This window comes from Culex pipiens, chromosome 3 (assembly GCF_016801865.2).
Source record: "Culex pipiens pallens isolate TS chromosome 3, TS_CPP_V2, whole genome shotgun sequence".
In the NCBI taxonomy this organism is placed as follows: domain Eukaryota; kingdom Metazoa; phylum Arthropoda; class Insecta; order Diptera; family Culicidae; genus Culex; species Culex pipiens.
The window spans coordinates 68,520,376-68,539,788 of record NC_068939.1 but is presented as its reverse complement, the minus strand read 5'-3'; the positions used below and the strand labels follow the sequence as shown (position 1 = coordinate 68,539,788).

The 19,413-nt window shown below is 37.6% G+C and overlaps 1 protein-coding gene across 1 annotated transcript; it reads right to left on the bottom strand.

The window, feature by feature from the left end:
• Positions 1 to 500: 500 nt before the first annotated feature.
• LOC120414140 (uncharacterized) lies at positions 501 to 7,778 on the bottom strand. The gene is made up of 2 exons (XM_039575179.2): positions 7,147 to 7,778; positions 501 to 549 (listed from the first exon to the last, which is right to left on the bottom strand). The coding sequence occupies exon 1, from the start codon at positions 7,431 to 7,433 to the stop codon at positions 7,185 to 7,187; it is 249 nt and encodes an 82-aa protein (XP_039431113.1). The 5' UTR covers positions 7,434 to 7,778; the 3' UTR covers positions 501 to 549; positions 7,147 to 7,184.
• Positions 7,779 to 19,413: the final 11,635 nt, after the last annotated feature.

The following is a 19,413-nucleotide window of genomic DNA, read 5'->3' as shown; positions in this document are numbered from 1 at the left end:
ACTTACACTATAACTGCTCCGATACGACATGATTGCAGTTTTTCCTCCAACTTGCAATGAAACGAGAACTGCTTTTTTTCCTCCTCCGCTTCTACTGCTACTGCTGATTCCTTGTTTTAAATCCCCAAACACGATGATCAAGCACTTCCTTACTTTTTCCTCTTTTCTTTAATTAACGCGAATTTCCACCACCACTAACTAACAAAAAGAAATCTGCCGACGACGTCACACTTTAGATAGCGAATTTTCCACCAATCCCACACACTGCCTTTTCCCGTTTTTCTTTTCACTTGGCGCTTTTCAGATTTTAGATCTCTTTTTCCTTGCTTCTTTTTCTTCTTCTTCATGTGCTCCCCGGTCGCAACTGTGCTGTTTTCCACTATTTTCACTCGACACCAGCACCACCACCACTACACAACAGCACCACTTGTTGCATCACAGGCCATCATCGGGACACCGCCAGCATGTTTCTCCATTTTTATTTTTCCCGCAGCAAACTATCTCAAGCGCCGCCGGTTGTCTTCCAGATTAATTTTAGTCGGTGGAACTCTGTGAATAGGAAGAAAAAAGAGATAGGGTGAAATTTCACAAACTAGAATCACTTGAAGGAAATCGCAAAACGAGCGGGCTGGTTTTTGTCCTGTGGCAACAATTGTGTTGAAATTTTATCAGTGTTGCTTGTTTTGCTTCCACAAGGAGCTCGTTAGGAAAATCGGGAAAAACTTCACTCACGCACGCGATTCACGCAGGCAAACGTGGCCGACTGGTTGCAGTTTTTCCACGTGTTTGCCGGGAGAGTCGTCGTGAACGCAGTAGACTGGTTCAATTTTTCGATGAAACTTGAAAGTGAAATTTGAAAATCTTTGGCCCATTTGCCACAGGAAACGTATTTTCAATTTGCATTTTAAAATTTATAAACACGCAGCAATGCCAGAAGTTTGCTAAAAGCCTTCGAATTTATGTTCGAAATAGTTTGATCTCGGAAATGCAAACATAATGTGAAATGATAAAATTATTCATTTATTAAGCCTTGCCAAACATTATGACAATGAGCAGGATGGACTGTTCGTTCTCATGTCCATATTGTCCCTTTTACATTGTTTTACTTGTAAAATTGTAAACCCAAAAAATGCACCCAGATTTTTCGAATACTTTTCGAAGTGGAAAGTAGAACCGGCCCTACTAACCGTTTCGCGTAACCTGCTAAAATTCTTTTATAATTATGTATTATAGAGCTTTTCAGCCTCTGCTGGTTCAACTTTTAAGCAACGATTCTAAACAATTTCAAGAAAACTGGTCTTATAGAATCATGGAGCAGTTGTCTAGAATATCGCAAAAAAAATGTAATTGGTATTAGTTGTATTTGTTTATTTATATGAAACTTTATCCATCGATTCATCAGGTCCAAATAAGCCATTTTGCATCATTATTTTCTTCATACGAGTCTACATACAAATCCATACAAAAAACAAACCATCCACATTAACGACCCCCGGGTCTTTTGTGGTCTCTATTGCAAGTTTCTGCTCGAACCTAGGAGTCCGAAGGCACCCAAACCTCTTTTTACTCCAAGGAACCTTCCACCCCAGTGTTTGAACTGACGACCTTTGGATTGCGAGTCCAACCGCCGCCAGCGATTCCACCGGAGTAGGCTTGGTTTGGTGTGTTGTTTGTACTTATGGCATGGAGACGGCTCCTACACCTGGAATGACTTAACGGCCTAACAACCAAGGCCGGGACCGACATTTTACTTCCTCATCCGATGGAAGGTTGCAGCAGATGGGAATCGAACCCAGAATCATCCGCTTACAAAGCGGACAGCGTAACCATTCGGCCACGCACTGCCACAAATCCATAGACAACTTATATGAAAACATTTAGAAACTACTAGCTCGAGATGCAATTTTATGATCAATTTTGTGTATTCGACAAAGTTGTAGATTATGACTAGGGTTAGTGAAATTTCACGATTTCGCGGACAGCGTGAAATCCGCCAAATTTGGCTTTTTCCGCGAAATTCCAAGAAATTTTATGTTTTTGTGAAAATGTAACGATTTTTCTCAAAATAATTTATCAAACTCAAATAATAAACATAATCTTATGAACTGGTCCCGCCCGTGTGGATCAATCGGACCGCGCACTGGACTCACAATCCAGAGGTCGCCGGTTCGAATCCCGCGGCGGGCGCTCTAAAATTCTTTGTGTAAATATGGGTATTCGGCGCCGTCGCTCCGTGCCATACCTTCATACACTTAGGAGCCCAGGGCGGCGAAGTCCTTGAAGATAAAAAGAAGACACTAGTGGTTGGTACTAGCAATGGTGACCGACAGCTATAAAGTCAACTTCGTTTTTATGAACTAATGTAGAATTAAGCGAGTGAATAACCGGGTTAAATTACTAATATAGGGTAAGTGATTTTTGACGATTTCGTGAACAGCGTGAAGTTCGTGAAATTTATCAATTTCCACAAATATTGTTTTTTAATAAATATTTCATCCAAATGACTGTTTAATTAAATTTTATTAGTTTTCAGTTTAACAGCTTGAATATATATGTAGGTATGTCAAGTTGATTTGAACCATTTGAAGAAATGTTCGGATTTTTGAGTTTTTTAGAAACTAACTAAATTTAGTAATATTTTCATTCGCTGTAATAAAAATTTTACTGATATTTTATTTGAAATGTTTATTTTTGAAAGAAATTAAAAGTACTAAGCTTTGTTTTATTCAAAACAAAATGTAGAGTACTTTTTTTATCTTTGGAATCTTATTTTTAAATTATATAAATTTTTTTGGCCTGTTTAATTCGAGCGATATTAATATATTTGGATGCATCAATTTGAATTTGTTGAAAATTATATTATTTTTGCAAATTGATTTTAAATTTAGTTTTTGAAAAGTGAGCTAAAACCCTTAAAAAATGTGTTTAATGGGCTAAATGTCGCAGAAAATTCAATTTATTTTACTCATTTTGGCTGGACATGATTGTTTATGATTGCTTTGATATGAAATTCAATAAAATATAAAATGATATAACAGAAGCAAATTAGCGAAAACATTTTTTTTATTTTTTTTTTTTAATTAGCTTTATCAGTCGAATATTAAAAGAACAGTTCAGTAAATGATAACACGCGTGCCTTCCATTTTGTTTCAAATATATATAGAGCCCATCTAGAGGGTGACGAGCGGGAATTCCCGGGAAAAAAATCCCAGGAAATCGACCATTTTTGGACCTCTCGTTTCCCGGGAAATTTGGTCGAGAGTCCCGGGAAATTGTATACTTATAAATATCGAAGCAAAATTTTATAAACTAATCAGAAAAACATTCGAAAAAATCGATATGGGTTAAAACATTGGATGTTAACTTGTCGAATGTTCAAATAACTGAAGTTGAGAGAAGCCCAAAAAATGCAAACCCTAAAATTTACCTTAAAGCATACATAGCAGTTACAACATTAAAAAGCTTTTTTTTTATTATTATTTGTAATAGGAAAAACTCTTTTCTAAAAGTTCAATTTCCATATCCTCTCTCGAGCATAGCAGTTTCATTTTTGATGTCAATAAGTCATTTGGTGTTTCGCATCAACCTCAATATTAGAATATATATTGTAAGAAAAATCTCTGGCAATTTGTAAAGATGGCCTTAATGTTTGTTAAGGTCCGCCAATTGTGAACATTCGGGGTTTCCTGATAAATGTAAATATTTCTTCAATGAATACTTTCAGTTGACCTTAAAAAAGAAAAAAAAATCAATTTCAAATTGTTGTTTTGAGTTGTTATGTATAATTTTGCATTTTTTTTTTTTTTTTGGGAAATTATATATTCGCTATTTTTTACTTCACAAAAATCTAATAACAAGCTTGTGCAACTCTTGAAAAATCACTCTGTGCGAATTAAGACTCGTAAACATTTTAAACTACAATTTTGAGTCCCAAAAGCTCAAAAAACGATCTTGTATTTGCAGATTCAGAAAAAAAATCTAAAGGTTGAAATAGTTCCTTGAAATAAAAAGACTACTTAAATAAACGTTTCTTTTAATAAGTATGAATGAATTGTAACTGAATTCATTGTAAAGAAACAAATTTATGACCTTTCCCTTTTAAATTGTTAGCACTATTGGCATACTCGAAAAAAAAACTCCCGGGTCCCGGGAATTCCCGGGAAATGGCCAAATTCAACTCTCGATTCCCGGGAAATTCAAAATCTCGAGAATCGTCACCCTCTAAGCCCATCCTTAAACCAGGGGGATTTTTTGTTTTGAAAATCGGGAGATTTTTTTGCGTCTCATTCAAATTTAGTGAAGATTTGTTTTAAATTTATTGAAGAATAATATATGACGAATCATAAATAGTATTTTCTTTAATTTAAACATTGGATTTTCAGAGTTATTTAAACATTTTTCAAATTGCGCGAAATTTGCGTGAAATTTGGTGTTTTGAAATTGTGGTCGCCGTGAAATTTGCAATTTTCGATCGTGAAAAATCACTAAGCCTAATTATAACTAAGACTATTCAGAAGTAAAAAAAAAAATACACCCCAAAAAGTGACAACTTTTGATCAATGGCGTACGTTTTGGTTTAGGCCAAGCTATGATTTTTTTAAATTAAAAGTGCTATTCTGAAAAGTATCGAAAACAATTGAATGAAAAAAGCAAGGGCATTTCAGTGAGAAACTCTGGGAGTAACTCCGAGTTTCTCAGCTTCCTCAGCTTACTCCAGAGAAAATTGCATTCCCACCTAAATACCATACCTTGATTTTAGAAAAGTCACTGTCAGGAAATGTTTGCAAACAATAAAAGAAATGACAGGCAGTCAGCAGCAAATTTTGGCAATTCGTTTGGAGATGGATCGGTTGTGGGAAGCTATTTCCTCTCTTCTGGGAACCGCTGTGAGGTCCGAGTTGTAATGAGAAGTAATCGGTAAATGTAGTTCTGCAACTTATTGGTTCCTCACTAGAAAACGCGGCCCCGACTGAGCTGGAGGAGTTGCAGCCTGGTTCTCTCTAGAGCGGAGTAACACTGCACCAGATGCCGTGCAAGAGTTGATGGAACATCTATTAGATGCTGAACTAAATCCACCGATTCTTCCCCGTAACAACTCACGCCCAACAGCGACATTTAAAAAGCGATAGATTTTCTTCCCATAATCGAGCTCAGTAATCACCACACAAGGGCTGAGTTCCACCTACCGATCCCTCTCTATAAAAACTCTTCCCCGGTGGACCTCTACATTTTTCCAGAATTAACGCTGCATGAGGAGATCTTGGCGTTGCCCCCAAAAGACCTCCTGCTATAACAATTGAAACGAAAATATTGTGCTTTATTATTACCAATCTAGATTCAACTTCAAAATAAACTACAAAATGAAGGATTTTATAAAATGTATTTAACAACATCACAATTTTAGAGAATGCTCTTGTTGTGGCTCCTTTGGTGGCCTGGAAGATCTTGATTTCATGATGGCTTTGAATCGCCTATTTGAAGAAACGACGAGGAGCTGGGAGTGCCGATGGTTCTGGACGGTGGCCTGGTCATTCCGGAAGCCTAAATTGCCGGGCACACGATTGTAGTTTTCTGTTCCTCCTTCCGCTCATAGACATGGCACCTTTTTTGGGATCGGGATCTGGTTGGGCAGCGGCATCAGGAACAGCTTAAACTGGTCAAAAGCGGACAGGTTACGAACGGAAAGACTTGACCTTTGCACGCTTCTGCCATCTGGTTTCTGCAAAATTCCTTGGTGCAACGGTAAACCGGTTACCCCTGGTCGTCCACTCATGGCCTGTCTCCACAAAGAACGTGAAAAATCCCTTTTCCGGCCATTTATGGCTTTTTAATCGTATGGAATACGGGAAGATTTTTTTCGAAAAGTCAGTTTCCAAAACAAACAACAGCCCTAGCAACGGCCTCTTGTTATTTTTTCCAAACACAAGGTTCAACTATGTAGGTGGGAACGGTGAAAATCAACCGGAGTAACTCGGAGGAACATTGAGAAACTCTCGTTACTCTGGGCAAAATTGAGGAACTCTTTTGCTCACTGAATTGCCCTTGGAAAAAAGTGTTTAAAAATGCCTCTCCAGTTGTTTTGCAATCATTAGTTTCCAAAATACCTAAGTATTGACGAAATTTTTTTTTTGCCAAAAATTCAGTTTTTGCGGTGCTGTACGTTGGAATTTCTTAAAAATTCAAAATAAAAAATCAAATTCAAAATCAATGCAGAAAAATGTGTTTTAGATTGTTTTCATTTGATCTGACTTTTATTTTCATTAAAATTTTGAAGTTTTTTGAAAAAATATTTTATTGCCCCCTGATTTTTTGAACCAATTTTGAAGGGAGGGGCATAAATTTTGAAAAATATTTGCAACGGCCTCACTGTGTCGAACTAAAAAGTGAACCCGTTCGTTTGACAACAGTTGGTGTCAAAGCATCGGGGTTCCAGTGTAGTGGCCACCAGCTATAAACTCAACTTTGTTTCGTCTGATGATCGAGTTTGGACTGTAGTAGCAGTAATATTTGACCGAAATTGTGCAATTTGCCCTAAAAAAAGAATGTCGATAAGATGATGATGCTCTTGATAAATCTATTATATCCAACCGAAATCAGCCAAATGACAAATTTTCTTCAATTTAAAATTTTATTTTATTCAATTTTGAACACATATTCAAGTAACATTTCGTTTTGGGATTTTGTATTTGTCAGTAAGCTGGATGTTGTTTAAATTTTTATGTACAGATTATTATTTGGCATTATATTTTTAAATCGCTACTGATAATTTTTAGTTTAGTATTTATATAAGAATTTCAGTAAAAATGTACACGAAAGCATCATTTAAAAATGCAAACTATCAGTATTGCACTTTTTGCACATCTGCTGAATTTCCACATTTTGTATTGCTTATGCTTCCTACAGGTGAACCAGTCTAAACTTGCCGGTAGCAGAATTATGTGGCTGGCTGGTGACGTGATCGTGCGGCGATCTGTTTCACGACAGCAGCGGTGGCGTTCGATCGCATTACAACCCAAACTCACCACACGACGACAGCTCCTCTAACATTTCGCATTAGACGTCAACGTTCCTCTTTCTCTCTTTTTCTCTCTCTGGTGGCGCTTTATTTTTAGCTTATTCTATGCCCACTGTTTTCCCGAAACTCACCACACTAACGAGCAGGGAATTTTCACCGAACCGAATTTTCATTGAAGGAAAAAGTCCAACACGTTGAGCTGATTCCAGCCGATACAGTTGAGCACGACCACGTACAGGTACACGGTGTACAGGTAAACCCACAGCTGACAGTGGAACCGCTTCGTAAACAGCAGATTGTTGATCTTGGGATAGCGCACAGCGGTACCGTACAGCAGCTTCTTCACCAGGGTGCCACAGAGATAAGCGACCGTGACCAGCAGCACAATTCGACGCAAGTGGATCAAGATTATTGCCATTACACTTGACGAGATTCACGAACGCACACCCACACACCCACACAGCAGTCGATAAAAAACAATCGATCGATAAGAAAGTCGAAATCGTAGTCGCAGTCGATCACATTTTCACGAACGAACGGTGAAGAAGTGTGCACAGAGCAGTGAATTCCACGCGGTGTCGAAGAACCTGGCGAAAACACGCACCGCGAGATCGGTTCGAGCAGAAGTCCGTGCCAAGACTGACGGCAAGCTGAGCGGAATCTCGTTGCCGGTTTCAGCGCACTAGGAAACAGCCGCCAGTGTGGTGCGTTTGCGCACTCCGTGTTCAGCGAGTGCGGATCAGCCGCGAACGAGACCAGTCGATGTGCAACGTTGAGGCGGGCGCTGACTAGAAGGAACAGATTGATGAGCGTGTTGCACCACTCGTGTAGAGTCAGAGACGTGGGACATCACGGCGGGTGTCAGACGATGATTGTTCTGGGCAGAACCTGGGAAGATCTTGTGCACGTGCAAAAGAAAAGTGACACGAAACTGGAAATTGTGGAGAGAAAATCAGTCGATTCTACAGAACAATCATCAAAAATTAAATATGGGTCATACGACCTCAAACTTATCAACACTCGATCAACTTTTTGTTATCAAACTCAAATTTTGTGGTGTTGTTTATACCATCAAAATAAGAAATAATCTCTAATTTTATCACAATAGAACCATCCCCTACTTTTTGGCACCACTCTGATGTTTTGCATTTTTAATCTTAAGTTATAAAATTTAGGACTATTTTTAAAAAAAATTAGGATTTAAGAAGATGCCATGGTTTATCACTAAGGATCAAATCCGACGAGTCAGCGTTCCAGAGCACCATTCCAATGGTAAATGTTTGAATCCCACTATCTATTTTGAATTTCAAAGTTTTCAATTTCAATAGAACTGACCGGTATTTGATTCCTTCAAAGCCACGGAACTAGTTTTTGAAACCAATTTCAAAGAAAATTGCACGTAAAGCCGATTGACAGAATCAATTTAAAATAATTCAACGAGCAATTGTAGCCCAAAACGGGATTTTTTTAATTACTTTTTCCTCGACCCTCTCCGATTTTAATGAAACTTTGTAGACATGTTATCCCATGCTTATGTAAGCCATTTTTGTGTATATGGAGCCAGTTTCACTCGATAATGACATTTGAGAAGGGCGTAAGTGTTTTAAATATTTTTGTGTTTCGTAATTTAAATATTTTTATATCTTGAAGTTATCAAAGACAAACTTGTAGGAAATTTGGCGGGCTTTCCGAAAAAACACGCGACTTTTATGAGATTATTTGATTTATAAGTTTAAAGGGCTACTTCAAGTGTTACAAAATGTTACAAAAAGACAAAATGCAGGATGGAGGAGCAACTCACCTAAAAAAATACAAAAATCATTTACTGAAACTGTTTTTTGAAAAGTGCTCATCAAATTTTTGAAAAATCGAATACGGGAATCGATTCTCCAGACAATTTGACATAAAAGTTTCCATATTGACCTTTGTCCTAAGTCCAATCCTTGTGAAGTTACAGCGGTCTTAAAAATAAAAATGTTAAAAAAAAATTATGGTTCTTAACAATTCCTATATGACAGACTTGATGGAATTGCTCTTAAGGAGAAAACAAAATAATTTTCTAATGCATAATCAAATTTGCAAAAAAAGAATACAAGACCGAAGAAGACATTTAACATTATCAGTTCGTCCAAGTCTCTTTACAGTTTTGGCAGCTTGCCATACAAAAATGCTATTACAGTTTTTCATTGTATTCGGCAAGGTTGTAATAAAAATGAATTGCACTAAATTAGGTATTTTGACAATTCTCGTTTATGCTTGTGCTTTAGATAACAAAAAATATCATCTTTTAAGCTATGATCAACATTCATTTCACAGTGTTGCCAACTTAATAAAAATCATGATTTTCACAAACTACGCCCTTAGATTTTTTTTACGAATTTGGTAAGTTTAGATCGATAATCCGTTTTTAAAAATGTACAAATTATAACCGAAAATCAGTTTTAAGATGAACAATAATGAACTCTTCCGAAATCGGTAGCTTTAAGTTAACCGATTGTCCAGCAGTTCAATAAACGGTAAAATTTTATCGCATTCGGTAAAAAATCTAAGTGTGTAGATTTGTTTAATCAAACTCGGTAAGGTTTGTCAAATTTTCAACTGCTGAACAGTTCGGTAAACCAAAAGTCACCGAATCCGGTAAAAACTTCCCGAAATTTGGTAATGAACCTCGTTATTGTTCAAATGCCTTTACGTTGTACTGTGCTGAACATTGTTTTGAAAAGCATGTGACACATTCCGCCGTGACGTTGCAACGCTTTGACTTTTCTTTTTTCAGTATTTCGGTTGTAACTCAAAAATTACATTGAAAAGGTACATATGTTATTACAGATTCGGAAAGAACATTAAATTTCCTATAAGAAACAATGTTGAACCATTATTTTAAGCGAATATTCTATTTTTGAGAGGGGGATATGTAGCGTGACGTTGCAACGCGTGACTTTTTCTCAATCCTGACCCAATTCATGTTTCACCATTAACTCTGCTCTGTTAAACGGCAAATTTGGAGTTCTTCTTCCATTTTTAGTGTAAAATTGGCCAACAAATCGAATGCAATCATTAGTTTTTCGAAAAAATTAAACCTCGATTTTTGAAGACCGCTTACATTTCGTGACGTTGCAACGCTCTGTTTTTGAAAACAGGGTTTTTCGTTGCGTTGCAACGTCACGAAATTATAGTTTCAAAATAAATCATAGTTTTTGTTAGGCTGAACAACTGTAGGTCAAGATTTGATTATAAGACATTAATAGACAGTACAAGGACATGTGAATTGATTGGCCTGCCCATGTTAGACCTCCCCCCCCCCTCCCCCTATTCTGCTTTCACAGTTGCAGTACGATTTACGAAGTTTTCCACAGGGGTTTCAAAATATTTTTTTTTGTATTATTCCATTATCACGAAGGAAAATCCCCTCCCCCCCCTCTCCCGTCCTCTATCCATGTAACGGGACGTCCATGCATTACGTAACGGCGTAATATCAAGGGGGAGGGAGGAGGGTTCGAGGATTTATACAAAAAAAGTGTATCGGAAATGTATTTCCAGGGGGTGGAGGGGGTCTAAAAATATAAATGTTTTGTTACGTAATGCAAAAACGCTCCCTTAGTATTTTAATGGTTTTGGGCAACTTACAAAACACGTGGAAGTTTTAGAAGGAAGGTGAGGAGCTTCAAATTTTCAGGAGGGCTTATTTTTAAATTATAAATAAAGTGCCCATATCGTTTGATCATGGCTCCTAAGGGGTGATCTGCAAACAACGTAACTTATTTTGTTGATTTTTGTGCTTTTTAAATTAAATTTGAGGAAATAATATAACTGTTTAACTGCGCAACATACCATTTTTAATTGTGAACAACAAAACGTTGCATACAACTTATTTAAGTAAGGGTTCGTCCAACAACAGAGTGACAAAAGTTTGTGAAAAAAAACAATCGAATCACGTGATTTTTATTGTTTAATGAATTTCACTGTAATTTGACTTACATAAGGATGTGGGATAAAAAAAAATCATTGCGTTGTATTAGAATGAACCCTCACGTAAATCAGTTTATCATAAAGGGGCCATCCAGTAACCACGTGATTACTTTTTTGAAAGTTTTAGAATTTTTTGCCCTTGTGAACATCGGTCTATTTTGATTTGTTCAACAAGTTTCATAAATTTTTTTATCTTCAACAACCAACTACGCATACACCTTTTTTGCCATGTGACCAATATGATTTAAAATTTCGTGACGTTGCAACGCAAACTTAAACCTGTTGTAACTTTGGATCTAGACAACCAATTAAGTCGCTCTAGATTGCATTTGAAAGCTTTTTCCAAGTACAAAGAGCATCCGAAATATCAAAATGATTGAATTTTTAGTTTTTTGTTGACATAAACAAATGTCCCTTTTTTGTGACGTTGCAACGCAATAAAATGGTAAACTTACACTAGTTTGAAAAAATACTTAACTTAAGATAAACTGCAAACCCATGACATTTCCGTTTAGTACAACTAAAAACCTACAAAATGCAATCAAAAAAATATTTTTTGGATTTTATTTCGATGAAAACCAGGAGTTTTTAGAAAAAAATTTTAAAACGATGATTTTATCACGAATTGATGCATAACCTAACCAACTTGTACAAAATTATATTCAAATGATCAATTAATGAAAACCATGATTTTTGAAGCTTCAAGTAGTCTAGAATCGAGGAAAAATATCCAAATAGCTCATACACGCTTTTCAAAATTTCATCCTAAGGTGTACATTGCCGGAGAATGTGTCATGTATTTTTTCTCTTTTTCTTTAAACAAAAAAACACCCTTAAACAAGACATTCTGAAATGAATCTGGTATTTGTAATGAACATAGATTTAATTCAATCACAATTGCACTCGTACATGTACAAGGCATTGAGCCTAAATCCAATCATAACCACATAAAAGAAGAATGATCAATCCAGGAACAGGTGCTTTTGACCCATTTTGAATTATAAACTGGTCCCAATTTGTTTGTTTATACCACACCCTCTAACTGAGCCAATATCATTCCGTCAGAGTTTCAAAAACCATGTTTGTTTGTGTTTGGCTGTGAAGAAAATAAAACCAAAATCAAACTTAATGAGTTAAAAAATAAACAGTATCATGCCACAAAGAGAGAGAGTGAATAAAAATCTATGAAGTAGAGTCGCAGCTGTGTCCATGTTTGTAGAGGTTTAGTTCATCGTGCCATTATAAACGTTTATCGTTTAATTTTTGTGTAGCAATTTCGTTATTTTGGTTCTGAAAATTTTATTTACTTTTAATTTTGAAAAATCATTCGAAACCGCACATTCAATGCAGCACCCAATTTCCTGTAATCCACGGATCATTTCCCCAACAGTCAAACATTTGTTAATACACATCAATCAGCGATTGTTTCTATCCGTCGTCCATCGTCCCATATCGTTTGACGCCGAAATACTCATCAACACTTTTCGTCTCGATGCGCTCGATTGGGGGGGGAAATTCGAACCAATTGGATAGGATTTCCCGAAGTTAGCGAGTGTTCCCCTCTTCAGGGATTAACCCTTTAAAGACTTATGTTGGATTTATTTATTGTTATGTTTTTAGGCAATCTTTGAGTTAAAATAAAGATAAAAAAAAATTACAATGAAAAAAGGAAATATATATTTTTTTCAAAAACACACGAAAACATCAAAACATGTGCATCATTGGACAATATTGGGTTAACGCTAAGCTGCTACTGCAAAGAGAGAAAAATGTGTGAAGAATAAATAACAATTAAAGTGTCGAGATGAAAACCATTCTCGCTAACCAGAACAGCATCGCAGACCAAAATAAGAAGGGAACAATCGAGCGGAAAATTAACACAGAGAATCAAACAGAGGGAAAAACTCGCGCGCCAACCTTTCGTTCGTGGCAGGAAGAATTCGAGTGTCGAGTAGGAAAACTCTAGCGATAGAAAACCGTTTTCATGATTACTAAAAGAGAAACAGAGAGAGATAGCGAGAGGAGTGAAGGAAATTTTCAAGGACAGTCAGTCTATTTGTGATACGCATCATCACGTGTGATGAGATTGATGCGTTTTTCGAGCAAATGGAAGAGTATCACTGTTGGCTAGGCTTAGAAGAAACGACTTAGGTTAAGTACACTGATGAAATTGTTGTGTGTTTGAATGGTCGGTCGTCCACTCGCGGCTAGAGTCGTTAACCTCCGTTGTACTACAACATTTTTCGGATGTTTTTCTTGTAGCACAAACGAGTTGCGACAAAGAAAAATTCAATATTGAAATTTGTTAGACTTGTCATGCCAAGTGTTATGTGTTTCCATTTTATTTTTTATTTGTCTAATTATATTATAAATATTATTAGAAAGCTTTGTACCAACTGATGTACACAGTTTCCAGGAAGACAAATGTCAAAACTATACAGTTAATGGTTATCAAAAATGGGTCACCCACTTTTAAACCATTGCGCGTTGATTGGCTGCGACACTTTACGGAAGTATCAATCGCTTTACCGACAGAGACTCACTCAAAGTGACTCCCGCAACACTACAACAAATTAAAGGATGGTGTTGTAGCAGTGGCATGAATGAACCAATCAATAATGCAATGTGGCCACTTCATGCCAAGTGAACGCCACTTTAATCACGTTGCAGGTCGGAAGCGGCCGTTTTTTCAAAAGCTTTCAACGTTTAACGTTACAAAACCCATACAGACCGGAGGGGCCAAACTGCCTTCTGGTGGAATCATTCTCGAGAGTTTTACTTTATTTTTAATGTCCCTGTAATAATTATGCAATTCGCCGGGAGCGGATTTTCGGTGCCATTTTATATAGTTCAAGAAGCTGTGGTTGTGCTATCTTGCCATAATCATAACTTTGAATACAAGACTCTTTTCAACGTGCGAAAAATGGCAACAAAATTGGCCAAGAATGCATAACATCGACAAGATGGAAAAGAGTTGGGCGGCAAACTGGCGTCGACTTTTCCACGTATAACCTCCTTCGTTCAGCATCCATGTGGAACCCCAGATCAAACCGGGAGAGGAGATGGGTTTATGTCTGGGTGTCATCGTCAACGTCATCGTCATACGAGAGTGCATTGCAAACAAAATGCTTGAAAAGGAGTGGAGTTCATGACGACACACGGACAGTTCCGGCCACTTTTGAAGCCCCCACTCGATAGCAGCCGCAGTGGATGAATGGCGCATTTCAGGGAGCGAGTGTGGACCATTTTATGGGTTTATGCCGGTTCGTGTGTATTTTAAGGTTGTGACACGTTTGAAGGTGGTAAACCAAGTTGACCTAAATTTTTCTGTCAATATTGGCTTTGGATTACAAATTTACGTGATAAGAAAATAATTCGAAAAAATCACTTCGGATAATCGGATTGAGATAAATAATCGCTGCCTTTTTTAAGTCGTTGAAAATGGTCGATCTGAAAATATGTAATCCAAGATGGCGGCCAATATGACGGTCATAGAATTTTAAAAATATTCATTTTGTGAAAAAACAGGCAATCAACCACTCAAATTTAACTAATACGGGTTCGAAGAACTTAATTTGAATGTTAATTTTCATGATTCGGCTACACTGAAAATTTTATACACTGATTGTTGTAAACCATCGGGTCCACACTACAATATTTTTTAATAGTTCGCGTAAGCTCCGTGCAAAAATATCAGGTCGTCACTTTAAGTTTAACTTTGTCTATAGAGGTTTCTACGTGCGCATGTATAGGGAAGAAAATCATGATGTCAGGAATGAACTCAAATCACTCAAAGTTCATTTTGTGAGTGACTTTAACATTTTGGCCTAGTTTGACAGCTACCTCGTTCCCAGGTTTTCTGTGGGAGAGAAAAGGAGGCGAATACTTTATGAAAATCATACCTGTCAAAATTCCTAGCCTCAAAATTTTGTCGCGAGTTGCTTTTCTCCTCTATTGCGTGAACGTACACAAAAAAGATTGAGGTTAAATTTTGTCCGGCCAGCAAAATCAGATGGTGCGTTAGTGTGCGTACGTGAATCGTCATAAAGCTCTATAGCTAAGGCTACCAACTGTACGGATTTTTTCCTTACCGTACGGATTTTCGACCCTCTCCGCGGATTTTAAACAGGCCGGAATTTTTGTACGGAATTTTTCACATAGTACGGATTTGTACGGAATTCTAACAAGTTTTACAAAAATCATTGCTTTTTTGATGGGGTCAAAGCTTTTGCTTATTGGACATTTTTATTTAACTGTCAGATTGATTTTAAAGAGATAACTTGCATAATTTTCCGAATTTTCCTCAGTTTAAACTTGATTGTCGTTAAATGTTTTTTTTTTTTTTCAAATTCCTTACAAAACGAAAACGAAACTATTGGCACTACGCCCCCCGGGGCATGGCCTTCCTCTAACGTGGGATTTCTGCTCCAGCGCCTCTGACGAGACAGGAGAAACCGGGACCGACGTTTTACTTCACCATCCGATAGAAGCTCAGTGGATAAGGCGGGAATCGAACCCGCGTCTCATAGCATCATCGGGATCGGCAGCCGAAGCCGCTACCCCTGCGCCACGAGACCCACCAAAACATATAACATAAACTTACAAAACATATTTATCAAATAAAAGATCAAAAGGCTTTCTAAAGCTTGTAAAAACCTTATGTTGTGCTTGTATTTATAGGACCTTTCCAATAAAAGCTCTACAAATGTTTTCGTGAAAACACTGACAACGATATTATTCGTAAAAGCAAACTTGATATTTCGTAAACTTATAAACGTCGAGTTCAACGTTTAACAAAAATATTTCTAATTCCCAAATTCCAAATTTATCTAAATAATTCCTTGACATTTTTTGCTATACCATGGTGTCATGTCGGTAAAGTATACGGATTTTTGCTCAGCAAGAGTTGGTAGCCTTATCTATAGCCATCAGAAGTTGAACGTGATCGAAGTCTTCAAGATGACGAGACACAACAAGGACATCAGTCTGCGATCAGCAGAGGAGCGAGTCAGACGTGCGTCTCTCACACACCAAAAAAAGTGCAAAAAATGCCGCGTGGCAAGAAAAATAGACACCAGCACCAGCAGGTTCGACAGATTTGAAGAAGCTAAAGAATGCCGAAGCGCTACCTGCAAAACCAGGCAGTTTGAGCAAGGACGCTCAAAATTCATTTGGAAACCAGTTCGCTACCCTCCCTGTGGACGTGAGCGAGAAGGAAGAATTTGAACGACGGGAAAAGTTGCCACCCATTTTTGTGAATGCTTCGTCATTGGATTTGGTGCGAAAGCGGGTTTATCAAATCTGGTGCTTTAAGAGCATCTATTCGTCTGTGTGCTGATGGACTCAAAATTCTGCTGCCTACCAGAAAGAATCAACTACATTCAGGATTTCCTGAACAACACAAAGATTGAATACTACAGCCATGACGATCCAGGTAAACGCCCCATGAAACAGGTCCTCCGAGGCCTGTACGACATGGGTGTGAGTGTGCTGAAAGAAGAGCTCAAAACTCTGAAGTTGAACGTGATCGAAGTCTTCAAGATGACGAGACACAACAAGGACATCAATTATCGTGATCAACTGTGCCCAGTCACGGCGTTCTAGCAGGATTCTAGCAGAGTTCTAACAGAGGTGGATATTCTAACAGCATTCTAGCAGAAACGTTCCTTGGTTCTAGCTGAAGGCAGTTCGGGCAATTTTCAACATCATCGTGACTTGGGAACGTTATCGTCCAGTGCACCGTGACGTGACACAGTGTTCGAACTGTTTGCAGTTTGGACATGGTGGAAGGAACTGTTTCATCAAGAGTCGTTGTGCAACCTGCGGAGGTGAGCACAAAACTCAAGCTTGCAACACACCAACGAGAACATCGAATCCAAATGCTTCAATTGCGGTGGCGACCATTCGACCAAGAATCGAAGCTGCCCAAAACGTGCTGAATTTGTAAAAATTCGGCAGCATGCGACGACGAGGCACCAACCAAATTGTCGCAGAACACCACCAACTTTCACAGATGGGATTTTCCTGCTTTGGCGTCACCCGGAGCGGGATCTGTTCGAGTTGTTCCAAATCTGCATCCATTGCCGTTGAATCAGCGGCAAAAAGTTGCAGAGAATACAACACCTCCATGCTTCAGTCAGCAACTGAGGGAAAATCAACCAGCATCAACGGATTAAGGCAGTAGTGACCTGTTTTCACCACAAGATCTTCTGAACATTTTCATCGAGATAACAACAACACTGCGTGGGTGCAAAACTCGTGCGGAACAAGTAAGAACGCTTGAAGGATTGATCTTACAACTTAAAACACAGTTCGTTGTTTACTCGTTCTAATGAGTTTAAATATTTCAATGAATTATTTTTTCCAGTTTTAAGTTACGATGAGTTGTTTAAGTGATTTTTTTACTGAAATGAATTCTATTCAATACAAAAATTTTAAACAATTTGATGTGAATGAATAAATGTAACAAGTTAATAATAAAACAAAAAGTAAAACAAACATGAAAAGCATTTAGCCACACCATTGTAATGTAAATGAAATGTAATGATAATAAAAATATTCAATAAAATTATATTTAATTCCAAAAAAATCAATAAAACTTTAATTTCAAAAAATTATAACTGCTTTGTTATCATTTTCATGGCGTAATTTTAAGAGCAATCTTTCGAGGAAAAGTCATTGCTAGCTTCATTTTTTGGGATTCGCAACTTTCTTCAGAATTATATCTTGTTTTATTTTGCACTGATTGACAATTTCTTGACACATAATACTCTTCATTTTGAAAGTTTCCTGAATTGTTATTGGTGTTACATTGGAAAACATTTGGATAACCTCGCTCTTTGAAGCATTGGAAAGTTAAGAAAATTTGCTATAATACACTCTTGAGCAATTCCAGTTCAAATCAGGAATTTTTCTGGTACTTTTGTACCCGACCCTCTCCGATTTCAATGAAACTTTTTAGGCATGTTATTGTCCGTTTCTCTCGAAGGTGCACGCCGCGCGGCATTTCAGAATGTGCCGCAGACATTGTTGCCAGCGATTTTCTGCATTTTGGTGCAATATAAAACATACCCGGTCACAATGCCATGCAATTGGAAGAAGAAGATCAACAAAAACAAAACGCGCAGTATGGGATTTGACAGCGCGCATTTGCCGAAAGTACGGCGCGTCGTTTCGAGGCTGGTATGCCGTGTGTCTTTTTCGGGAATACGCGCAATATCCTAGGCCTATATAAGCCATTTTTGTGTATATGAAGCCAATTGTACTTGAAAATGACATTTGAGTAGGGCGTATGTAATTTAAATATTTTTGTATTATGTAATTTGAAAACTTCTGTAACTCAAAGCCGTTGCATCGTATCAAAAAGTGGTCAAAGACAAACTTGTAGGAAATCGGACGGGCTTTTTGAAAAAAAAAATACACTGAAAGAAAAAAACACGCCACTTCCATGAGATTTTTAATTTTTTAAGTTTAAATGTAAAATTTTTAGGTCACGTCACGATTTTTTTCGTTCAAAATTTTTGAAGAAATAGCCTAAAATGTAACAAAAAGACTCATGAAAAATGCAGGATGGTATGTCTCTCCTTAATAAAATACAAAAATCATGTGTGTGTGTGTGTGTGTGTGCAACCAACCAAACGGGACCACGCGGTCACTTCTTACAAATTGAGTTGTTTCCATGTATTTATAGATCTTCATTCTATACATACAAATAACTCGCATAGGCATTTGGAAGGTGTTAGCTCTGCCGAGCTTCGGTGACCCATTTCTACGCTGGCTAGCCGAGCGCGAGGTCCCTCAGCTTTTATCGACAAGCCCCGCCCTGAAGAACGTTTGCACCAATCGGGTTCAAACGTTATTTAGAACTTCCGAACCCTTGTCAAATGGACAAGGACCCAGCGCGTATATAGTTTGATAGTAACAGTATTCCTAATTCCAGGCGTCGCTCACCAAGCCGTGATGGCCTAGTGGTTAGCATTTTTGCTTACCAATCCAAAGGACGGGGGATCGAACCCCGACTCGGGCGACTTTGATTTTTCGTTCATGTTCAGTGTTTCAAGATTAATATTTCCTATACTTTCTCGTTGGGAGCAGATGGGAATCGAACCCAGGACCATTCGCTTAGAAAGCGAACACCGTAACCAGTCAGCCACGGCCGCTCCCTTAATAAAATACAAAAATCATTTACTAAAACTGTTTTTTTGAAAAGCGGTCTTAAAGCCAAAATTTTCAAAAACCGATAGTGGGAATCGATTTCCCAGACAATTTAACTTAAAAGTCTCCATATTGACCTTTGTCCTATGTCCAATCCTTGTGAAGATGATACAGTGGTTTTAAAATAAAAATGTTGACAAAATAGGTTTTTTTTTTGATGGTTTATGTAATTTCTACATGACAGACTTGATTTTTCAGTAGAGATGGGCTTATTT